General features: G+C 40.9%; 1 protein-coding gene across 4 annotated transcripts in view; it reads right to left on the reverse strand.

The window, feature by feature from the left end:
• fig4a (FIG4 phosphoinositide 5-phosphatase a) overlaps positions 1-23,062 on the reverse strand; it is a 71,474-nt gene that overhangs the window by 12,333 nt on the left and 36,079 nt on the right. For 2 of the 4 annotated variants that reach the window (XM_020056278.3, XM_029114442.2), the window contains exons 14-22: positions 20,228-20,273; positions 19,679-19,827; positions 19,374-19,540; positions 12,069-12,207; positions 6,345-6,403; positions 6,069-6,216; positions 5,560-5,646; positions 3,254-3,452; positions 602-687 (exon numbers count right to left, since the gene is read on the reverse strand). In XM_020056278.3, the coding sequence (XP_019911837.2) occupies positions 602-687; positions 3,254-3,452; positions 5,560-5,646; positions 6,069-6,216; positions 6,345-6,403; positions 12,069-12,207; positions 19,374-19,540; positions 19,679-19,827; positions 20,228-20,273 (1,080 nt within the window). The other 2 variants (XM_034287807.1, XM_034287808.1) reach the window with 2 other exon arrangements.

Below are 23,062 nucleotides of genomic sequence, written 5' to 3' on the forward strand. Positions count from 1 at the left end.
CCACAGTCCTTTGAGAGTCTGTGGGCGGGAAACTGGTATGGGGTGGGTATTGTTATGTGGACTAGCAAACAACCCAAACGGTTGGTTGGACAGAGTGTTCAAGAACGAACAGTGGCTGCACGTTAATGGTAGAGCAGGGTGGGAAGGGGGAGAAAAGGAAACAAAGATGGGCTCTGGTGTGCTGTTCTCCACCAAACAAGCTCCAATTGGTGGAGTCCTTTTCATAATCAACCTAATAACCAGAGCGCCAACAGTGACGTGAGAAGGCCTGTTCCCATCTTGCCTTAGGTCATGGCAGTTTACATCCTGATTATAATTTCAGAGAAAAAGAGTACAATTAAACGGACAATTTGCTGACAGACTGACTGGTCTGCTGGGAGATCAGTCCCATTCATCTCTTAGGGAACACTTACCACAAGGCAACTATATGTGGCTCCATCATGACATGCTTTTAACAGTTATGTCTCCACTGAACTAGATCTCAGGCTGACAATTGATGCCCAGGAACAGCAGATTAAAGATTTGTATTGCATACTGTCAACTATCATAGACTTACCTGGAAATGGAGAGACCATTTTTCACGGTCTGTGTGTGGTCTTACCTCTCATATATGAGCATGTCGTCCTCTGCAGGGAGTACGGCCAGGTTGAGTCCATAGGTCTCTTTCATGGGATGCTCCAGAAAGTCCTGTGTAGAATCACAGCTGTGATTATCACAACGAGACTCAATTTGAACCACAATAGAGATGAAGTGTACACCACACACTCAACTTGCATGCTTAAGGGGGCTGGAGCAGTCTAGCATTTTCCCGGAGAAAGAGCATCTCTGTCTTATCAAGGTTGAGCTTGAGGTGGTGGGTTGGCTTCCATGCAGAGGTGTTAGAAAGGCATGCATAAATGCGTCACGCCTCCTCATACTAAGGCGATTGGTCAGAGACAGGTGTAACACAACGCATTTGAATTTCCACTCAGTGTATTGATTCAGTCTGGCCCCATGGATTGAGCCCAAGAGAAGAGACAATTGGAAGTGGAGTGATGCGACTGAAAACCAGAGTAAAGCTGTGCAAACACACAGAAACAAGTGCCCACGCAAAAAGAGGGGCAAATACTGAGTTAGTGTGTGTAATCACACAGAAAGCTGCAAGGTAATGATCAGATGTTTAAATATTTTATCAGTATTTCGCTTTTCTGGTGACACTGTAATCCAGTCTTGGGGACAAGCTGACAGGCAGCGACACGAGACAGTGGTTTGTGTGTGTGCGGCGTCGACACGTGAGCAAACAGCTAACAGTCCGCCCCAAAATATTCATGACCACCTCCGGGCTACACAACAGACCCAAAACCATAAGCAGGAAGAAAACCAGAGAGCTGCTGATTTACAAAAAATCTTTAATTCATTGGCTTTTTTGCTGTTTTTCTATGTCAGGAATGTCAGGATGAGTAACCCTTGCAGGACAGATTCTGGTGGGAGAACATAGAATGAATCAGAAAAGCCATGGCAGGAGGCAAATTAACATAGGTGTTCGAAGGCGTGCAGACATCTAGAAGCATGCAAATTTACACGTGACTGAAAATAAGGTCAGTGGTGCAAGGCGATCGTTCTCGTTCTCTGTCCTTTCCTCAGCCTCTCTATCCCACTCTTTCCCTTGCATTCTCCATCGCCAGCTCTGTCCTCACGTGTTGACAGGCGGAGATGAGAGGTTATCCCTGTGGTAACGGACATGTAGACAGCAAGAAATGGCCCTCCGCTTAAATGCTTCTTTCAAGACTTTAAAACGGAGAAAGCCATTACTCTCAATTGTAGAGTGTTTCGTGGCAGATTGTCATCACTTGGGGGGGAAAAATGATTGACTGCCGCTAACCTCACTGCGTCTTCACTCAACGAGGGTTACCGTTTTCACACACCCACATTACAGACGACAACGACCAATGTGGGAAACAGACTCCTTGCTATGGCAACAGGTCGTTGATAATCTGGGTATCAGCTCTTGAAAATTAGCCCCATTGAAGGGACCGCTTTTCTTCGTTGATATTTGTTCGGCCATCTATTCATGAGTGCGCATGCTATATTTTCCTACTGGGTTGCCTTTAGGCTGGGGCTCTGTGTGAGGTAAATGTGGAGCAGAAAACAGAGTGAAAGGTCAAACCCTTCTGAAGAAACACAAGGCTCTGGTCAAAACTAGGGCACTACACAGGGAATAGGCTGCAGAATAGAACACGTGCACAGCAGCAGTTATATGCCATCCTGTTCAAAATATGACTCCCAGTGACTCCCCCTCTGCTCTCACTATGGAGAATATTCAGGCAGGCTGGTTGTCATAGCAACACGGACAGAGACCTTGAGTCACACTCGAGGGACGAGAGCGCTCGATTTTGTTGTGGAGGGCACATGTTCGCGTAGGAAAAAGGGATTTTCGTGATTCACTCCAATGCAATCTTAATGGTACAATGTGTCAGAAAAACCAACTGTTATTGTATCTGGTTAAAATGGACATAGGGGTACATAGCAATTCTAAAGCTTTTCTTCTAACACTGGCATTTACAGTCTTGAACAATGGCATCAAGCTGGTTCCACAGAGGGCAGAGTGTCTGCAGGTTTTTTCTCTCCCCTTGAACTTAATTGATTAATTAGGTCACTAATTGGTTAGACTCTACCCTCACCTGGTTGTTTAGGTCTGAACTTGGAACCAATTTAAAAGAAAACCAAAAACCTGCAGACACTCGGCCCTCCGTGGAACCAGTTTGACACCTGGTCTTGAACATACTGCACTACAGTCAAAAAATAAACATCAGGTCAAACCAATCCCAACTATCCTGGGGAGTTTGAAAAAAACATTATAAAACCATTTTCAAAAGAGATTTCATAATCTGATTGATTATACGATCATTACTGCCCCAGACAATAACTTAACTCTTTGAGGTCATCTCCGAAATTTGGCCAGAGAAAGACAGGGAGAAAGAATGAGGAAGGGAGAAAGAGTGGAAGTGATAGAAGGTCACACACACCAAAATAGAAGGGAGCAAGAGTAAGTAAAGTGAAAAGTCATTCTGAAGAAGAGACTAGAGTGCTTCACCAAAGCTGTCAGAGAATTACTTATTGGTCCCGGCGGCACCACACTGAATGACGGAAACCCTCAAATCCTTAATCTCACGTTGGTGCCGTCCCTCTTCCGAGGATGACTTGGCGTGTTGGCTGATATTGAACTCTGAAGTCTGCTACCTGTTTCTGTGTGTTTGTACGTGTCATCCCGTACCTCCTGAGTGCGGACGCTCTCGCCAGACTCCGTGAGCAGTTTCACAGGGGTAGAACGCTGGGATACCGATCCGTCATCATCGCGGTCATCCTCCGAGTCGTCCTCCGAGCTGCTGGAGAGCTGTTCCTCGCTGGGGGGCGGGGGGGCACTAGCTGCTGTCTTTCTCTGCAGCACCGTCTCCTCCTTACTACTCTTAGAGCTACACACACAGACAGACACACACACAGACAGACACACACACAGACAGACACACACACAGCAGTAGGACACACGTTTTGGAAATCAAAACCAACTGAAACTGTGGTTATGTATAGCCATTGCATTAAGACTGGTAAACAAATGGATCCACTCACAAAGGGTGCCTGGCATTGTGATGCAATAATTTCAATGGTAATGAACCATGTGATTGTGGCATGGGTATTTTTTCATTTCACTTGAGTAGATTAAACAAATCGAAGACTGATGTGTAAATACAGTGCCTCTCCACATTCTGTTGCATTGTAGAATATTTTGCAATCAATGTTTGAAACAATACTGCATAATGATAAAATGTGTGCCTATTTATAGATTATAATTTTTTTGACATGTCAAGCACATAAGTATTCACACCCTTTATTCAGTAATTTGTGAAAGTGCCTTTGGTGGCGATCAGAGCTTTGAGTATTCTCTTGGTTTTGTCTCTACCAGCAAGCCACCTGCCCAGGGAATCCGGTTGAAAATTAGCCGGCTGGGTACTAAAACATTGATTACTGTCCCTGTAAAAAAATAAATAAAGCTTTGTGCACCTGATTTTGGGCAGCTTCTCCCATTTTTCTTGTAGATCCTCTCAAGCTCTGTCAAATTGGATTGGGAGCATCAGCGATCTTCAGCTCTTACTTCAGGTGTTCGATGAGGTTTAAGTCAAGGCTTTGGCTGGGTCAAGGACATTCACATGCTTGTCCTGAAGTCTCTCCAGTTATCTCTTGGCGGTGTGCTTTGGGTCATTGTCGTGCTGAAAGATTAATCACCCCCCTGGTCTGAGGTCTGGTGCGCTCTGGATCAGGTTTTTACCTCCCTGTATTTTGCTCCGTTCATTCTTCCCTCAATCCTGACCAATCTCATGGTCCCTGCAGCTGAGAAGCATCCTCACTGCATGATGCCCCCATCACAATGCTTCACCACAGGGACAGTATTGGCAAGATAATGAGCAGTACTTTGTTTTTGACAGATGCAACGCTTGGCATTCAAGCCTAATACTTTCATTTTCTGACTCATCAAACCAGATTCCCTCCCCCCCTCATACTCTGTGTCTTTAAGTGCCACTTGACAAACGCCACACGATGTGTTACATGCCTTTTACCCAGAGAGGCTTCTGTATAGCCACCCTACCATAAAGGCTTGACTGATTGAGTACTGCAGAGATAGTTGTGAAAGGCCCTTCTTACCCGGATACTTAGTTTGGCCAGACGACCAGCTCTGGGAAGAGTATGGATGGTTACTAACATGTTCCATTTTACAATGGTTGGGCCCACGTTGCTCCTGGGAACTTTCAGTGCTTCAGCAATGATTTTTATAACCTTCCCCAGATCAACGCTTCAACACCATATGACCTCAGAGGTCAATGGAAAGTTCCTTGAAGGTCATGACTTGTTTTTTGAAAAGTGTGCTTCTAGCCATCGGTAAAGGTGTTGAAAACAAACAATGCATGAGAGATGCCTGGAACTGGCAGAGAAAGCTGAGATGCTGAGACTGACCAGCACGTGTGGAAGGGGTTAAGCTGGAGGGCAGGGGTGGGAAGAAGGTAGAGGGCAGCTAGAGGCTTGCTGACACAGACAAATCTCAGGTGTAAACAAAGCACTCGAATAGAGTCACTCTCCAACAGATGGAGGCAAGTGCAGCCTGGCTACCTAAAGGACACAACACTCTGTGAGAGAATGATACCGGACACTTCATGATGAATTAGTGAGTGTTGTTACTCTGTTTGGATGAATAAATTAAACACACACGGTTAACGTGAGGTCAGTAAAACGTGCACATTCTCATTAGGTAAATATACATACCAAAACCCAAACCTTTAGCTCAACAATTAGGTGTTATGGAAGGCTTCCAAGTGTGTGTGAGTGCGTGTTTGTGTGTGTTTGAGCACATGAATGAGTCAGCTAATGGAAAAAGTTGGTGTTGTTTTTATGTTTTTGAGCCGGTGGCTTCTGGGTGCATTCAGCAATGAGAATGAGACAGAAATATGCGAATGCTCCAATAGCAATATCTGGACGCACACACAAGAGCATGTGTACAACAGAACATGGTACGCTAAAAGTTACACTCACCCAGTAACAGCAGATTTCCCCGTCTCCTCTGGCTTGCGGACCGTGAAGGGGCTGGGATCCACTCCCACAGTCTTTGGCATAAACTCCCTTCTCCCCGGAGAACACATTCACCATGTTATGACCCCAGGGAAAAACATATTCAAGATCAATTGCTGTCAGTCAATACAAGGGCAACAGTCAGTCATTTTACACTGTGAGGTCGTCTGTTTTTTGAGGACCTATACAACAAATTATAACTTAGTCCAGCCCTCTTTAAGAACAGTTGAGCAGTAGAAAGGGAAATCAGATATACCAGTCATTCGTTGCAGTTCTAAACTTTTTTGTCACCAATGCTTCCCAATTTTCACATTAAAAAAAGTGGGCTTACTTATTCACTACATACTGTTAAGTATATTAAGAAAGTTATATGTATTTGGGTAGCAAAATTGACAAAATAAATAGTTAGCAACTGAGCTGTGACCCATATAACGTCATGAACAGTAGAGTAACGGTTGTGAAGGTTGGGGTACCGTGCAGAGTTGGTCATGGAGATGCAAAAGGTGTCATCGAAGGAGGTGAGTTCGTAGGGTTTGAAGAACTCCGTGTATGTGTCTGTGCTCTCGTCGTAACGGTTCACCCTCTTCACTGCTACCTTTTTCATATTCTCCTCACAGGGAACTGGAAACACACATGCCTCACTTGTATTCTCACAGAGAATGACACGCATCATCAAATCAAGAGGGTATTTCATTTATTTATTTATGTCACAGACTTTATTTTCCAACCCAGAAGTGTCAAATAATTACCTTCATCATAGGGTACAGGTAGGTAGGATAGAATCCCCTCAGACCACCAGTAAGTGTAGCTAAAGGAAAAATCAAATAATTAGATTAGTCAACTTTAAACCAATATCATGACATTGTGATTGGGCCCCTCAAGGTTCTCCATATCCACACCAAAATAGTATCTTCCTTCTGTAGCCCAGAATAAAAACTATGACTCAGCCCGACAACCCCCCTACCAGATCAACATATATTCAACTTTCATATTCAGTCCATTGTCCAATATTTGGGGAGAAAAGGTATTGGGAAGCACTCTGCCAAAGGATGATGATTTGCATTTGACGAAGCCACCTCAACTCCACCCATACAGGTAGGCCATGTGATCCTGCTTTTGCTTTGCATCTCAGAAAAATGTTTTTATTGGTTATAATTGGCTGCTAACCGCAATTAATTTAAGATCAGAGTGCAGGTGTATAATCACAGTTTATTTATTTCATTTACATTTTAAAAATCCATCGCTGGTGGCCCTAATAATCGCAGGTTATGTTCAAGCGGGTAAAATGTATTTGTGTGCGGGTGTTCACAATTGCAAATGACATTCATGTGTCTGGGGCTTTTGCAACTCTTTGACAACGTTGGTGGTTGTGAAGCAAAACATCAGACTACTGCAGAGTTAGTGTATGCGCGAAAAGCTATGGATATCTTGAATTTCATTTACAGCAATGTCAATGCCCTGTTCGAGGTGAACAGAATACCATCCCCACTGTGAAGCATGGTGGTGGCTCATTGATGTTTTGGGGATGTGTGAGCTTTAAAGGCACAGGGAATCTTGTAAAGATTGATGACAAGATGAACGCAGCATGTCATCAGAAAATACTGTCAGACAATTTGGATTCTTCTGCACGAAAGCTGTGCATGGGACGCTCTTGGACTTTCCAGCACAAGAATGACCCTAAGCACAAGGCCAAGTTGACCCTCCAGTGGTTACAGCAGAAAAAGGTGAATGTTCTGGAGTGGCCATCACAGTCTCCGGACCTTAATATCATCGAGCCACTCTTAGGCGATCTTAAACGTGTGGTTTATGCAAGACGACCAATGACTTTGCATGACCTGGAGGCATTTTGCCAAGACCACTTGCAAGAATTCTGGGCCTCATAGACAACTATTACAAAAGACGGCACCCTGTCATTGATGCTAAAGGGGGAAATACACAGTATTAAGAACTAAGGGTAAGCAGACTTTTGAACAGGGGGCAGTTAAAAAAAAAATATTTGTTGCCATGTTTTGTTTTATGACTGTGCCATTCTGTTATGACCTACAGTTGAATGTGAATCCCATAATAAACAGAAGGCCCCACAAATATTTTTTCTTTTTGGTGCCTACTTTTGATTTTGGTGTGAGGTCTTACTACACATCCATATGGTTAAGAACAAACTCTCCCAAGTTACTCTCTAATAATTTTCAAAAATGTGTACCTGTTCTGGTGCACCATATTCTAACTTCAGTTTACGTTATGGTCTAGCTATTCTGTAGTTGCACAAACTTTTTATATACAAGGATTATTTTCTTCCCCATAAATGTTATAGGAGCAAAGAAATTGTGGGGCTTGTAAAACTGGGTTGCCTTTATCAATGAAGTTTACCTGTGAATATTTATCAATGAAGTTTACCATGAATACATTTAATGTATTATAACTGATAAAAAATGTATCTATTGCAGAGCTCTCGAATACCCAACCCTAGGTAGTAGCTGTTGCCAGGTATGTTCATTTCTTATAATAATCAAAGTGCTGTTGTAACCTTTGAATGATGGAGTGGGTACAGCAATAATAGTCCGCCAATAGGCCAGCAATAGAACTGACAAGAATCCTAACAGAGCAAGGCTGGATAAGATGGAGAAAAAGGTAGGCAGAAAGAGGGACAGAGTAAAAGTGAACAGAGGCATCTAGGAGAGAGACAGAGACTACTAAAAAAACATTTGAAAGAAAGGCGCAGCACTGCAGATGGAATATAAAAACTGGAAATAAAAAAAGTTGAGCTGGAATGCAAGGCCAATACAGTGAGATGAACCAGGGTTAGCCGGTTTGGGAAATAATTGCTTCCTTTCAGCGTGGATTCTTTCCACTCTCCTGGCTAGAAAAGACCGGCCCTTTCTCTGCTCTGAAACATACAAAAGTTCATAACCAATGGTGGCAGAGATTTCTACACCAAGGTCAATATGCATACAGTACACATCTCTCAGCCGTATGCACGTTTGCACCCATACATTCAGAAGGTTGTGCGTGGGAGCACTCACTCTCTCTCACACACATACACATGCACGCACATGCGCGCACACACAAACAAGCACGCACACGCACACACACGTAAACACACATCAGTGCTGCAGGTAAGTCCCTGTAAGCCCTTTGCTGTAGAAGCTGTTAGAGAAACACAGGCGCTGCTGGTAATCTTGTCTGAGTGATCTCCCGCCAGCCCTTTCAAAGTCAGCAGAAAGGAAAACACGTAGGAGGGTATTTAAAACATTTGATCATGGATAATTTGGCAATTTGATTAGGTATTAGGAATACAGTGACTTCAAAAAAGATTTCCTTCACTTTCTCCACATTGTATTGTTATAGACTGAAAATATATTTGATACAATTTATGTTTCTTCCATCAATCTACACGCAATACCCCATAATTACAAACAGAATACATGTTTTTTGAAAGGCAGTACAAAGTACAAGTTAAATAATTTATCCCTATAATATAATATTAAAAAATAGTACAAAGACAATATTTCAAATGTTGAAACTGAGAAATGTTATTACATGGCCATTTTGAATTTGATGTCAGCAACACGTTTCAAAAAAGTTGGGGCTAGGGCATGTATACCTGTGTTGCATCAGCTCTTCTTTCAACAATACTCTGTAAGAGTACATTTTACAGTTTTTTTTACATTGTATTCTTTACATTTTTATTTTTACAGTGTAAGTAAGCAAGCAAGCACGTTTATTTATATAGCACAACTCATACATCGAAGTAATTCAATGTGCTTTATAAAGCAAAAGTGTAGGCTTGCCTGGTGTCTTGTTAATAATGGTAATTAAAATATCTTGTTAAGTTTTTTACAATTATTAAGTTGCTCCTTCACGGTATTGTCTTTCTTAGGGGTAAACTGGAACATACAAAACCTATACTTCTCCACTTCAATGATCATTCATTTGCTGTCAATCATCCAACTTTTACCATAGCAAGGTTGGTGCATCAGCTGACCAGTGGCATCTTCCAAAAAACATCAGTCCAGAAAACAGCCTGACAAAATTAATGCCAGAAGCCCAGAGAGTTGAAACAAACATATGCTGCAAATCTGAAAATGTTCCTTACATAATAGGTCAAAATGAGTTACCATTATTTGTATCAAATTTGCCGGACCGCGTAAGTGGAGCCGGCCATGAAGAGCGAATGTCTCTTACAGAGTGAGTGCCTGACTGACTACCCCTTGTTAAATAGCGTAGTGGTTAGAGAAGCAGGCCTGTAAACTATAGGTCCTGCATTCATATCTCCTCACAGGCAAAGCAAAGTACCAATTATGAATTATTCCGTATAGATGAAAACTTCGCTGACTAAAACCTTCAGTATCTACATTATAGTAAGACTGAAATAAAACAGTTTACGGTTATATTGCGACTGTTTCTGGTGGATATTCGAAGTATGCATCCGTGCATGTGTTTTGGGTCAAGATAGACAAACACATTTATAGTTATCGTCACCTTTATTGATAGTTACAGTATAAATGTAATTCACGAATGAAAGAAAAAAGTCTGTTGTTTTGCCATGAAAGACAAAAAGATGTTCTTATGCCACGAAATGAAATAGTTTTGGCAGACTCACTAGCAATTGCTCAATTGTTATGACTATTCCAGTAAGTTAGTAGATACTGGGTAAAGCGTATTACTGACTAATACGCTGTTAAAACAGCCAGTGGCAAACGCCATACAGTTCATAGATGGTATTTGTGGTGGAGGTAAACTTAGTAAGAAACGTTAGTCAGTTTAACTGTAACAATATCATTCACGAATGGCCAAGTAGCTATTAAAACTTCTGGTGGCAAAAGAAAAGTTGTTCAGGGTAGACACAAGAGGCTATACTGACACCTGTCAAATGTACAGCTCTGTGGTGTAGTGGTTAACGACACAGCCTTCCACGTGTGCAACCGGGATCTCGATAGGGCAAAGCTTTCTATTGCGGGCTAACTGAACAAGGCTTGCCTGGTTTCTTGTTAATTAATACACCCAATCTGACCCCAATCTATTTCTTAGGTTAATTCACAAGACAGAATGAACGTGAGCTTAGCCCATCAATAATTGAACCTCAGCATTTCGAGAAGCTTGGTCGCTGCCACCAGATGGCAATGCTGAAAGCTCAATGGCTGTAAGGCAGCTCCTACGTAAGCCGTTCAATATCACCCCAGCATTATTTCGTAACACCACCCCAAACTCTCCTCACAATATGTGGCGTTGCTCTGCTAGTCTCTTAATGTCATGGTCTAGGGTCCTCCAAATTGCATCTTGCCTCGTACTCACCAACCACCCCCAAAACGTTTCTTCCTCTAAAAATGTTTCATTAAATTTGCATCTCCTCATCTTGGCTCATCCCTATCTGCAGTGGCAACTACAAATAACAACAAAAAGATGACAGAGCCAGATGTCTACGTTTTTAGCTAGCTAATGTAACGTAAAACGTATATTAATGGCAGAGTCTCTTGTTGTCTAATTCTAAGTTCAAACAATCAAAAACAAATACGCACAAATTAGACATTTTACCTGCCGTGTCACAGTGTGTGAAAATTTTACCAATCAGCCTTCAACGCACCATCTTCATATGTAATACCTACAGCAGATGTACGGTAAATTTAAGACAATTTATTACCTTAATTTCACTGATTTTAAGACCTTTAAAATTTTTTAAGGAGCCACAAGAACCCTGTTCGAAATCACTCCAGGTTTGGATTTGCTCAGTGCTTTGGGTCATAGTCATGCTGAATGATGAATCTTTACCCCAGTCTGAGGCCTTGTGTGCTCTGAATCAGGTTTTCTTTAAAGAGCTCTCTATATTTTGCTCAGTTCATCCTACACTAAATCCTGACCAGTCTCATAGCCCTTGTGCTGAGAAGCATCCCCACAGCATGACGCTCCCACCACTACTATTCATGTTATCTTAGCATCTTTTTTCTTATGTTCCAAATGAATTTGCCACTGATGGACTCCAACAACCGTCTAAAGACATCTCAATGATGATCTTAATCTCAACGAAGGTTACAGGATGCATCGGAGTTCAGTTTGGTTTATGTAAATTAGATATTTTAGTTTTTTTCTCTCCAATCAATTGTTACCAATTTCAAAAAACATGTTTTTGTGCTGTAATTATGGGGTATTGTGTAAATCAATCAATTTATTTATAATTATGAATTAAGTCCATAACAAAAATAAATGTGGGGAAAGTGAAGGCTGTATATTACTATGCAAGAGAAACATTTGAAAATAATCAAATAAAAATTGCCTTTTTCTAATCACAGCAGGGAATCCAATAAAAATGCCTGCTGTGATTAGAAACATGGCTAAACACAGTGAACAAAATAATAATGGCTTGTTATGTGGATTTTCTGATGGGGAGGGATTTATTACAGAACATGGTGATGTAACACATTCTTAAAATTGACAAAATACACCCTTCTCACAAAATACACCTTTCTGTGTGTGTATACCTGCGCCTGTCGTGGGCCAGTGCCATTGAGTTCTTCTGGTGCAGATAGAAGTCTGTAGGCAGCTCCCACAAGTGAGGCTTCGAGTCTGAAGGCTGGTAAACCTGCAGAAAGAGGTTGATGGCATCCTGCCGGTCTGCATCTGCAAAACAAGGAGATAAGGATAAGGAGCAGAGGATTGTGTCCTAACAGGAATTACAGTAGAATTGTTCAGCTGCACTGGGCAGTTAAGTCTCTGCTGTGAGCCTCTGCATTGTAAATGTAATTGCGGTTGTTTGCCGTTGAATGCATTATCCTTCAAGCGCATATGTTCTGATGAATACTTCTGGGTTGAGAAAGCAGAACAGCTTAGCGAGAAGTGCATCTGAGGACAGATATTGGCATTTGTGCCAACTGAAAGTTGCTACATTGAAAGAAGGCCTAATTCTCTAGATTCTCTCTATATTTAGGGACAGCAGGGTAGCCTAGAAGACAATAATGTCTAAGATTTTAAAAGGTAAAATCTTCAAAAAAATAATAAAAACATTCTCAGAGTTAACCTTAAAGATTCAACTTAAAAATTATTCATACCCATGTCCTTCTATAAACAAGACTGAACCATCACCCGTCGGGGTTCAAAAGACACAAAGTATATTGTAGGTAAAAGACAACTGTAAAAGACTACATCCCCACAATTGCATATCTTACTAATGGGCCACTACTATTGGGCCACTAACCACACAGTCATGTTATGAATTGACAAAGCTTCTACCCCTCCTAGCTGGCTTTGGACAGAGTGTGAGGAAGGTCACTCGTTTTTATTGGCACTGTGATCATCTTCCAAGTTTCATATGAGTCTGGTGAAATTGCTTTAAAATCACAGTTATTACACACACTGTATTTGGAATAAAATGTATAATTTTGTTTTTAGACCAATGTCGCTCCTGTTCCCAATAGGGAAAAACCACTCCTACGGTATTTGAGTGTCGAGTGTTAAACTGCAAAAGACAAACTGCACTGCTTTGCCCTGTGTTTTTACATTGCCCTGTGCAGCTACAGGTGTGGAATCTATGATCTCTTCTCCGATGTCCTTGCGATTCTGTTTGACCCAAGTCAGCTATGAATTATCCTGCGGGTCTCAGATGCCATGAAAAGATGCCCCAACAACAAATGAATTAGCTAGTGTCATTTCTGCAATGAAAAATCCCTTGAAGTTTTGGAAAGAAATAGGTCCTATTCTTTAGTACAGCTCTGGAAAAAATTAAGAGACCACTGCAAAATAATCAGTGTCTCGGGGTTCACTATTCATAGGTATGTGTTTGAGTAAATTGAGCGGTTTTGTTTTATTCTATAAACTACTGAAAACATTACTGCCAAATTCCAAATAAAAATATTGTCATTTAGAGTATTTATTTGTAGAAAATAACAATTGGTCAAAATAATTTCATATTAATATTTTAACAACAAAATACTAATGTTTTAACTTAGGAAGATTTCAGAAAACAATATTTGGGGAAGTAACCCTGATTTGTAATCACAACTTTCATGCGTCTTGGCATGCTCTCCACCAGTCTGTCACATTGCTGTTGGGTGACTGTATACCACGCCTGTAGCTCAGCTTTGTTTGATGGCTTGTGACCATACAACTTCTTCTTGATCAAATTACAGAGGTTTTCAATGGGTACAAATTATTTAGAGTTCTGAACATCATTGGACTGCAGCTAAAGTTGTTAAAAAGATGTGCCATGTAGAACTGCAGACATATTTACATTTAAAATTTTACTTTCTTTACTGTAGCCACCAAGCAAACAGCAACAGCTTTCTCCAACACTCTCTGGCTTATATGCCCTCTAAAATAATTTAATTCAACATGAATTTTGATATCAGTTAGAGTCCAATCTTCTTAGAACAAGAAACCAGGCAAGCCTAGTTCAGCCGGCCCGTAATAGAAAGGGTTGCCACCTAGAGATTCAAACCCGGATCGCCCACATGAAAGGCTGTGTCATTAACCACTACACCACGGAACTGTAAATCTGCTTGGTGTCAGTATAGCCTCGTCTCTATCCTGAACAAATTCTCTTTTGCCACTGGCCGTTTTAATAATTAATTGGTCATTTGTGAATGACAATGACACAGTTAAACTGACTAACGTTTCTTACTAAGTTTACCTCCACAACAGATAGCGGCTATGTACTGCCAGAGGTGGGGGACTCGAGTCACATGACTTGACTCAAGTCACAATTTTCAGGACTTGTGACTTGCAGGATTAAAGTATGAAAATGACTTGACTTTGACTTGAGAACAAGTTACTTGAGACTTGACTTGACTTGAAGTGGAAGACTCGACAATGACTTGAACTTATAATAAACAAACAGCAATACAATTATTTTATATGTTGTGACATCAGCGTATGTGACTTTAACGCTGCACAATTCAAACCGCGCCAAACATGGCGGACAGTAACGTTAGTCGAGCTCCACAAATAGTATCGTTTGGATACAAGGACTTTTAACTGGACCGTGTGAATAAAAAAAGATTTGCCAGATGCAAAATATGCAACAACGTCAAATTTCATTCGTCATTTTAAGAACCACAAGGAAAGGTAAGAAAGTAATCTCTTTATATTCAGTTTCACTAAGATCTATAACGATTAAGTTACTAATGTAATGAATTAATATTTTGTTTGTCATAATTTGGCCTTAGTTGCATATTTATTTATTTTTTTCTTGTTAGAAATGTGACCATTATCATTACTGAATACGTCTGGTAAATAGATGTAAGGGCATTTGACTATAATAGTGGCATAGCCTGAATTTTAATGTTGATGGGCATCTTAAAATGAGCGGGCATGTATATTATTAAACGTAGACTATAATGTCTGTATTAAATGTGCGCATTTTCAAGTGTTTGTGGACTGCGTGTGGAAACTAAAAAGCATTGTGCTTACACCATAACAGTTAACTTTACTGCATGAAAGGCTAACATGGAGGCGCCAATGTGATTACTAGCACCTAAACATTTCGAAGAGTTTTGTTTTTTTACTCATACAGACAAGAATAATTACAGCGTAATAACATATTAAGCAGTTTTTCAGTCACAATAATTAGTTTATAAGGTTATTATTAGCCCTTATTACATGGATTGGCTGAATTCCAGTGCAGAATGCGTGTTATTTCTTGATAACAGACCATTGCCATGAAAAACTGCGCGTTGCTATGGACGCAGCAGGATTCTAAACAGAGACGGAATGGACTATTTTCTTTAGAGGAAGCAATACAATCGTTTTAAAATCAATACATTCCTTTTGAAATCAATATTTTGTGTCAAATTATTGATTTATTTAGTAGGTAGCCATGTAATAAGCGGGATAAGGTATAGCGAGGCGGTTGTTATAGCGAATACAACCCCTTCTGGCTGATTCAAGATCCCTCTGCTTCGTCCCCCCAAAAAATTGTACCAAGGAGGAGAAAAATATTTGATTTTGAAATCGAGCTTCGCACCGAGCGCACGTCAGAAACAGAGGACAGTGTGTGTGTGTGTGTGTTCATCTCTTTAGTACTGTGACTTGACTTGACTTGAAACTTATAAGGACTCGACTTGACTTGCTTAGGGTGAACCCTTGACTTGACTTGCTTGATTTATCTGAACTGTGACTTGAGACTTGACTCGAGACTTGATGGTTAAGACTTGAGACTTGCTTTGACTTGACCATGTGTGACTTGTCCCCATCTCTGTGTACTGCGTTTGCCACTGGCCGTTTGAACAGCATATTAGTCAGTAATAAGCTTTACCGGTATCTACTAACTTACCCGGAATAGTCATAAGAATTGAGCAATTGCTAGAGAGTCTGCCAAAGCAAATTAATTTCATGGCATAAGAACATATTTTTTTCTCACATTGCAAAACAACAAACTTCGTGAATGACATTTATACAATAACTATCAACAAAGGTGACGATAACTAACTTTTTAATCGAGTGAATAGACAAGAGAATTGTGGAATTTACCAGAAATTAATAAATTAATAAATGTCATTGCTCTCAAACATAGGTCTTCCATAAGAGAAGGACTGTCTTTAACCACTACGCCATGGCATTACACGTTTCAGCAGACGCTAGACTCCGTTGAGGACTGTGTTGAATTGACTAACTTTTCTTATTAAGTTAACCTCCACCACAAATAGTCTCTATGAACTGTATAGCTTTTGCCACAGGCCATTTTTACAGCTTATTAACCAGTTATAGGCTTACCAGTAACTACTGACTTTCTAGGAATAATCATAAGGATTGAGCAATTGCTAGCAATACTGAAGATGAACTATTACTGAAGATGAACTACCATGCCAGAAACAGTCGCAATATAACTGTATACAGTTACAAGTTTTTGTCTATATGGAATAGTTCATAATGTGTACTTTCACTTCGCCTGCGAGGAGATATGAACTCGGGACCTATAGTCCACAAGTCTGCTTCTCTAACCAATATGCTATTTAACAAGAGGTAGTCAGTCAGTCAGTCAGAGACATTCGATCTTCTTGGCTGGCTCCGCTTATGCGGTCCGGGAAAAACAATAAAACTAAGCTAATGGATAAACTACAGATGTGATCTATCCTGTTGAGGAACAAATGGATAAGCATTTGTCTATTCTCGCAAGGCTTATTTAAAGTGGATTTTAAGGCAGAAGGCTCACTTTATTTTTATTTTTTTATTTAACCTTTATTTAACCAGGCAAGTCATTAAAAACAAATTCTTATTGATAGTGGCATGGCTTACGCGGTCCGGCAAATATTTAGTATAGGGTTACGAATGAATAAAACCCCTCAAAATAGCCATTTCTTTTCCAGTGGAGGATAAAAAGGAGACAGAATGTTCTTGGTTAAGAGGGGTAATAGAGGGATGCTAATTTAGCATCAGTGATGGCAAAGGTGCAACACAAAAGGAAGAGGAAAGGCAATCATGAGAAATGGGTGAAGTTGTTGCCCTCGCAACAACAAAAGGGCACTGTGACAGCAGACAGTCTGCAAGGTCTCCTTCCTGAGTGGTACAGTTTGGCAGTTTCTGATTTTCTTTTTCTAATTTCTTACTGCTTTGCAATACTGACAACGGACAAGAAACGTTATTAGAGTGACTGATGAAGGATTGAGTGAAATTAATAGAAATGAATCAATTTCAAACACACAAATAATAATGAGACGTATCTTTGACCGCAAATCTAACTGAAAGACCTGAAATAAGATGGAGGTTTAAGCCTTACTTACTCCAATTGGGTTCCAAAGCTTTTGAATCTGGCACAGGAATGCTGTCGAGAAATGTCACTGACCCAAGCAGGCCTAAGCTGTGAATGGGTCGGGCATCAAGACAGGACACTCAGACAAGACCACTCTCTGTCACAGAGACTCATCACAGTGCCCTAACACACCGTTTGCCTGTTTCGTCCTTCAAGCTCCATCTGCTAGCTTCAATCCTGAACCATTAGACCCTCCTCTCCATCCTCTCAGAGCCGGGCATCTTCGTCTCTGCACAGCCTTGGATTTCCTGCTGCTTGGCAGGTTCTGCCAGGTGACGTGGAGCGGATCAGTGCATGCAGGCTTTCACTGCAAGTGTTGTCCAGGGCTTGGTTACACAAACCCTCCTTTTCTCTCCGCACACCAATTTACTTGGGTCTGTCCTCACATGGTGCCTCTTGCTATGATGATGACAATATTTTTTATTCCGACACCCACGTTGCAACATGCATTACTGTGGGCAAGGCCAGCATCTTTTTTGGGATATCAGCACTGCACACATAAAGCTCAACACCCCTCAGTACATCATCAACTCCTGCAACCTCCAGACTACCACATATGGTCTTTCCTGTCTCTTAGGTCAGACACTGAACCCTGCTTTCATGTTTAATGCCCACAGACACGTCTGAAAAACACCTCGCACCATAGACTCCCTCTTACCATGTCTTATGCTGAAAAGCATAGGCCTCTGATCACCGTTATTGGCCTCTCAGTGACCCAGCCAAACCTGACAAAATCTCTGTGGATATTTGCAGATCTACAGGACTCCTGAGTTTCTGCTTTACATCAGTTCCCTGAACTATGGTGTAATGCTACAGCCCAGTCTATATGTGTGTAATTAAAATGACAACCTAAGCCCAGGGACAACAGCTACAATAACGAAACACAGCAACGCTCTAATGACAATAATTCAATCCAAACAAACAATTTAATCCATAAACCAATATTTTCATTCTCCCAATATGCCTAACAGCATTGACTAGTCCCATAATTGAGATGAAATTCAAAAGATGTGCCCCCAATGTAACGCTTAAGAGTCGCTTCCCTCACTTAAGTTTGGGCAGGACAGCGCGTGTTGCTCTAGTCAAGGAAGACAGACGGTGTCGTACATTTAAGGCACTACTGTGTCGGCGATGGGAGAAATGGGTCCTGTGGTCACGACAGACTGAATGAGACACTAGGGCGAATGTCATTACCACGGATGACTCGTGTTATGAAGGCCTAATTAGTATGTGTGCAAATGTGGGCAGGGGGGTGGGGGTAGCACACACAATTATGAATGGATACATGAGCATAACCTGAGTCTGTAACTCCTACCCACAATGCAGCTGGAAATGCAAATGTGTTCTCGAAAAACTGGTTTAAGTATATACACACAGCCGGTAAATATTCAGTACATGAACTCAATGGACATGTTTATATTTATGTTGATTTATGAGGTAGTAGAGAGTCAGTGGGGAATGAGAACGTATAGGAGATGGCAAGAGGAAGAGACCAGCTTGCTATATGGATGGCATTATTAAAAGCTGGGCACCTTCCACCCACTGAGCCTAAAAACTCATCATTGACATTCTTTGAAATGTAACCCTGTCAGCAAACGAAAGACAAAACAGTGAGGGGGGATGGGGGACGAAGCGGATCTTATGTAACGACAGATTAAATCTGAGTTTCCATAGTAATGGGGGAGGGGTAAAAGGCTCATGGGGGGCAGATGTTGGTGGAAGGTCAAAAAGATGAGTTTGGGGGTGGCTCAGATTAAGTGACAGAAAACGGCAGGAAGCAGTGGAAGATATGGTTCAATGATTGTGTGGGAGGCGTGTGTGAGCCCAAGGTAGAGAAGGATGGAGAGGGGAAGAGTGGGAAAGAGAAAGTGTTTGTGAGGTGAGAGGGTTGGGGGAGTCAGACGTTATGTAACAAGTGTTTAAACCTCGGGTTGGAGAGGAGTCCCCAGCAGACGAGCATCCATTGGTGTCCTAATGACAGACCAGGTATACATGGATGAAGAATGAAGTGTGTGTTTGTGTGTGTGTGTATGTGGGGGGGTACCTGAGAAAGCATTGCTGTAGTAGCGTGATAGGGTCTGCATGATGTCTTTGGAGTGCTGTGTCCAGGGGGCAATCTTTCGGTAAGTCTTGACCCTGTGCACCAGCTGGGAGCCCCCGTACTGCAGAGATAAAGTGTCCCCATGGTCCTCGTACAGCTCCTCAAACAGCCTGCATGGGAGCAAAGGTCAAATGGGGGCACCCCAGAGTTCAGAACAAACAGCTGAAGTTATAGTTCATGGGAACATCGGAGGTTGATGTCAGGTAACGTCAAAATGACTTTCTGGTGGTGAGAGTAGGGTGTTTTACCGGACACAATCTGTATCGAATTGCAACTTGGGCTTGTCAATCATGCCCAGGGCGTAGAGCTGATAGGCCAGAGCACACTTCCCCACCATGAACTGTGCAGTGTTTGTACGATCTAGGCAGTCCACACAATTAGTCCTCAACACACCTGTCTGAGAGGAGAGACAGAAGAATAGAGAAGAGAGGATCCAACAACATAATTTCTAAGTGAGACGCTGATAAAAGACCAGCATCATCCCTGTCTTGGGGTTTCCATGTCAACAGCCACTGCTGGCTCAGGTGTTCAATAACTTTCCCAAAGCCCCTGACCCAAATCCACAGCACGGTAAACATTACAAGATAACATCTGTAAACATTACAAGATAACATCCGTTACTCAATTAGTTATCATTTATATATAAGACACAAAACAGTTAAGGAAAACACAGCTGCCATTCTAAGAGCAAACAGGCTGCAAGAAAACAGCAAGTTTGAAAGCTGTGTATGTCTTGTATTTCCGTATTGGAATTAGCATGTCCTACAGCTACGCGTTTGTTTACATAAGTACTATACCTGGACACGCCCACTTGAAGTAAGACTCCCACCAAGATCTCCCCATCTGTGAAGAGAACAATAAAAACCAATCAAATTAGTGTTTACTGTAATATATTCCTGCTATTCAAACTCATTTTCTAGAGATGGAACAGCTTAAGTTTCTGAATCGGAACACATTCATAATGTATAAACAGACAGCCTATTAATCCAGAGCATTTGTCAAACATTTTGAAAAAGTGAAAACAGGTGAAGGTTTGCCGTGTCTCCCATCAACCGATACAAGGTTTGCTGTGTGTTCATAACACAGTCCATCAACCAATTTCATTTTTTACAACGTATTAAAGCTGTTGGAAATAATGACGTTATAGAAATATGTAAGTCATTATGCTACTCCCATAATTAAACAAGAAACCAGGCAAGCCTAGTTCAGCCGGCCCACAATAGAAAGTGTTGCCAGTGCTGCATCTTTAACCACTACACCACAGAGTTGTAGTCTATACTGACACCCGGCATCTGTATATCCGGAACAAATCCTCTTTTGCCACTGGCCATTTTAATAGTTAATTGGCCATTCATGAATGACATTGATACAGTTAAACTGACTAACGTTTCTGACTAAGTTTACCTCCACCATAAATAGCGTCTATGTATACCGTTTGCCACTGGCCATTTTAACAATGTATTAGTCAGTAATATGCTTTACCGGTATCTACTAACTTACTGGAATAGTCATAAAAATTTAACAATTGCTAGCGAGTCTGCCAAAGCTATTTCTTTCATGGCAAAACAACATACTTTTTTCTTTCATTTGTGAATTACATTTATACAGTAACTATCAATAAAGGTGACGATAACTAACTTTTTCATTAAGGGAAAAGACGACAGAATCATGGAACCTATTGGTAATAATTAACAAACGTTGTTGCTCTCAATAGATTCAAACTTACACCTTCCACTGTTTAACCACTACGCCACGGCATTACACGTTTCAGCAGTCGCTAGACTCCATTGAGGATTGTGTTGAACTGACTAACATTTATTATTAAGTTAACCTTCACCATAGCATCTATTAAACTGTATTGCTTTTGCCCCTGGCAGTTTTAACAGCTTATTAGCCAGTAATAGGCTTACTAGTGTCTACTAACTTCCTAGGAATAATCATAAGAATTTAGCAATTGCTAGCAAGATTGAAGATGAACTTTTTCGTGCCAGAAACAGTCGCAATATAACCGTATACAGGTTCAGTTAAGGCTTACTATAACGTAAATACTGTATGTTAAGCCAGCTAATGTGTTTGTCTATCCTGACCCAAAATGCATGCACGGATGCGTATTTTGAAAATCCACCAGAAACAGTCGCAATATAACCGAATATTATATACTCTAATGTAGATATTAACGGTTTTAGCCAGCTAAGTTTTCATCTAAACGGAATACTTCATAATGCGTACTTAGTTTCGCCTGCGAGGAGATACAAACTCAGGACAAATATTTCACAAGTCCGCTTCTCTAACCACTACAATATTTAACAAGGGGAAGTCAGTCAGTCACTCAGTAAGAGACATTCCCTCTTCTTAGCCGGCTCCGGTTACGCGGTCCGGCAAAAAAATACACCTAAATAGCACACAAATTGTAAAACAAACCATATTAAAATACAAAAGATTTTGGTCTATGGTTTGTTGTGAGTCAATTGCATCAAAATAGTAGTTGGATGTCCATGAAAATAATTGCGTACAGGAAAGAAATGTGCATTGCTTTAAATTGCGGTAATTGTCACAATCCTTTTAAGGTATCCTACAAAGTTTAATTGTCATTGAGGGAAATATTACGTTTTGTTTAAAGAGAACTAAAATTGAACAACTCGAACCATTCAAAAAGAAATTCAGATTTGTGAAACAGAAAGCAATCTGTATGTCCCAACAGCTAAATAGCGGACATCAATGATGGACACCAAATTTCACTCAAAAGCCTTGAGAGATAGAGACCGCGATGGACAGGACCATAACCTACTCTGGTGTCTACATTTCATAGAGGCATCTTGGCATCTTTCCACAAGTTGTATTTTGACCTGAATTTTTTTTTTCAATGAGATACATTAACATAACGTTTGCAGTTGCACCACTAAACTGGTGGGCTACTTCTGCGTAAGGAGTTGGTTTACAGTCGCGCAGTTAAGCATTCCCCACGGTACAGTTGTGTTGGAGCATGTCATGACTGTCATAGAAATTGTGAGAAAAAAGGATTTCCCTGTCAAACTCAATCTAATTATGGGCATGATGTACATATGTACAGTACTTAGTGTAATATTTACCGGTACCTTAGTACAGTATTTTACACTGTTATATTTGTTATATACATTTATTTCTGGTTGTTTTAAAAAGAACACTCCAAGGCGAGGGAAAAAAACTAGCATTTTAATATTTTCTTTATCCGATTCATGGAGAAATTGCCAACAATGGACAGATTGTTTTGATTATCAAAATAGTTGTTAGCTGTAGCCCTAGAACTACAGTGGGGAGAACAAGTATTTGATACACTGCAGGTTTTCCCACTTACAAAGCATGTACAGGTCTGTAATTTTTATCATATATACACTTCAACTGTGAGGGACGGAATCTAAAATGACATAAGTATTTGATCACCTACCAACCAGTAAGAGTTCCGGCTCTCACAGACCTGTTAGTTTTTCTTTAAGAAGCCCTCCTGTTCTCCACTCATTACCTGTATTAACTGCAACTGTTTGAACTCGTCACCTGTATAAAAGACACCTGTCCACATACTCAATCAAACAGACTCCAACGTCTCCACAATGGCCAGAGAGCTGTGTAAGGACATGAGGGATAAAAATTTTTGC

Source organism: Esox lucius, chromosome 18 (genome assembly GCF_011004845.1).
Source record: "Esox lucius isolate fEsoLuc1 chromosome 18, fEsoLuc1.pri, whole genome shotgun sequence".
NCBI lineage: Eukaryota > Metazoa > Chordata > Actinopteri > Esociformes > Esocidae > Esox > Esox lucius.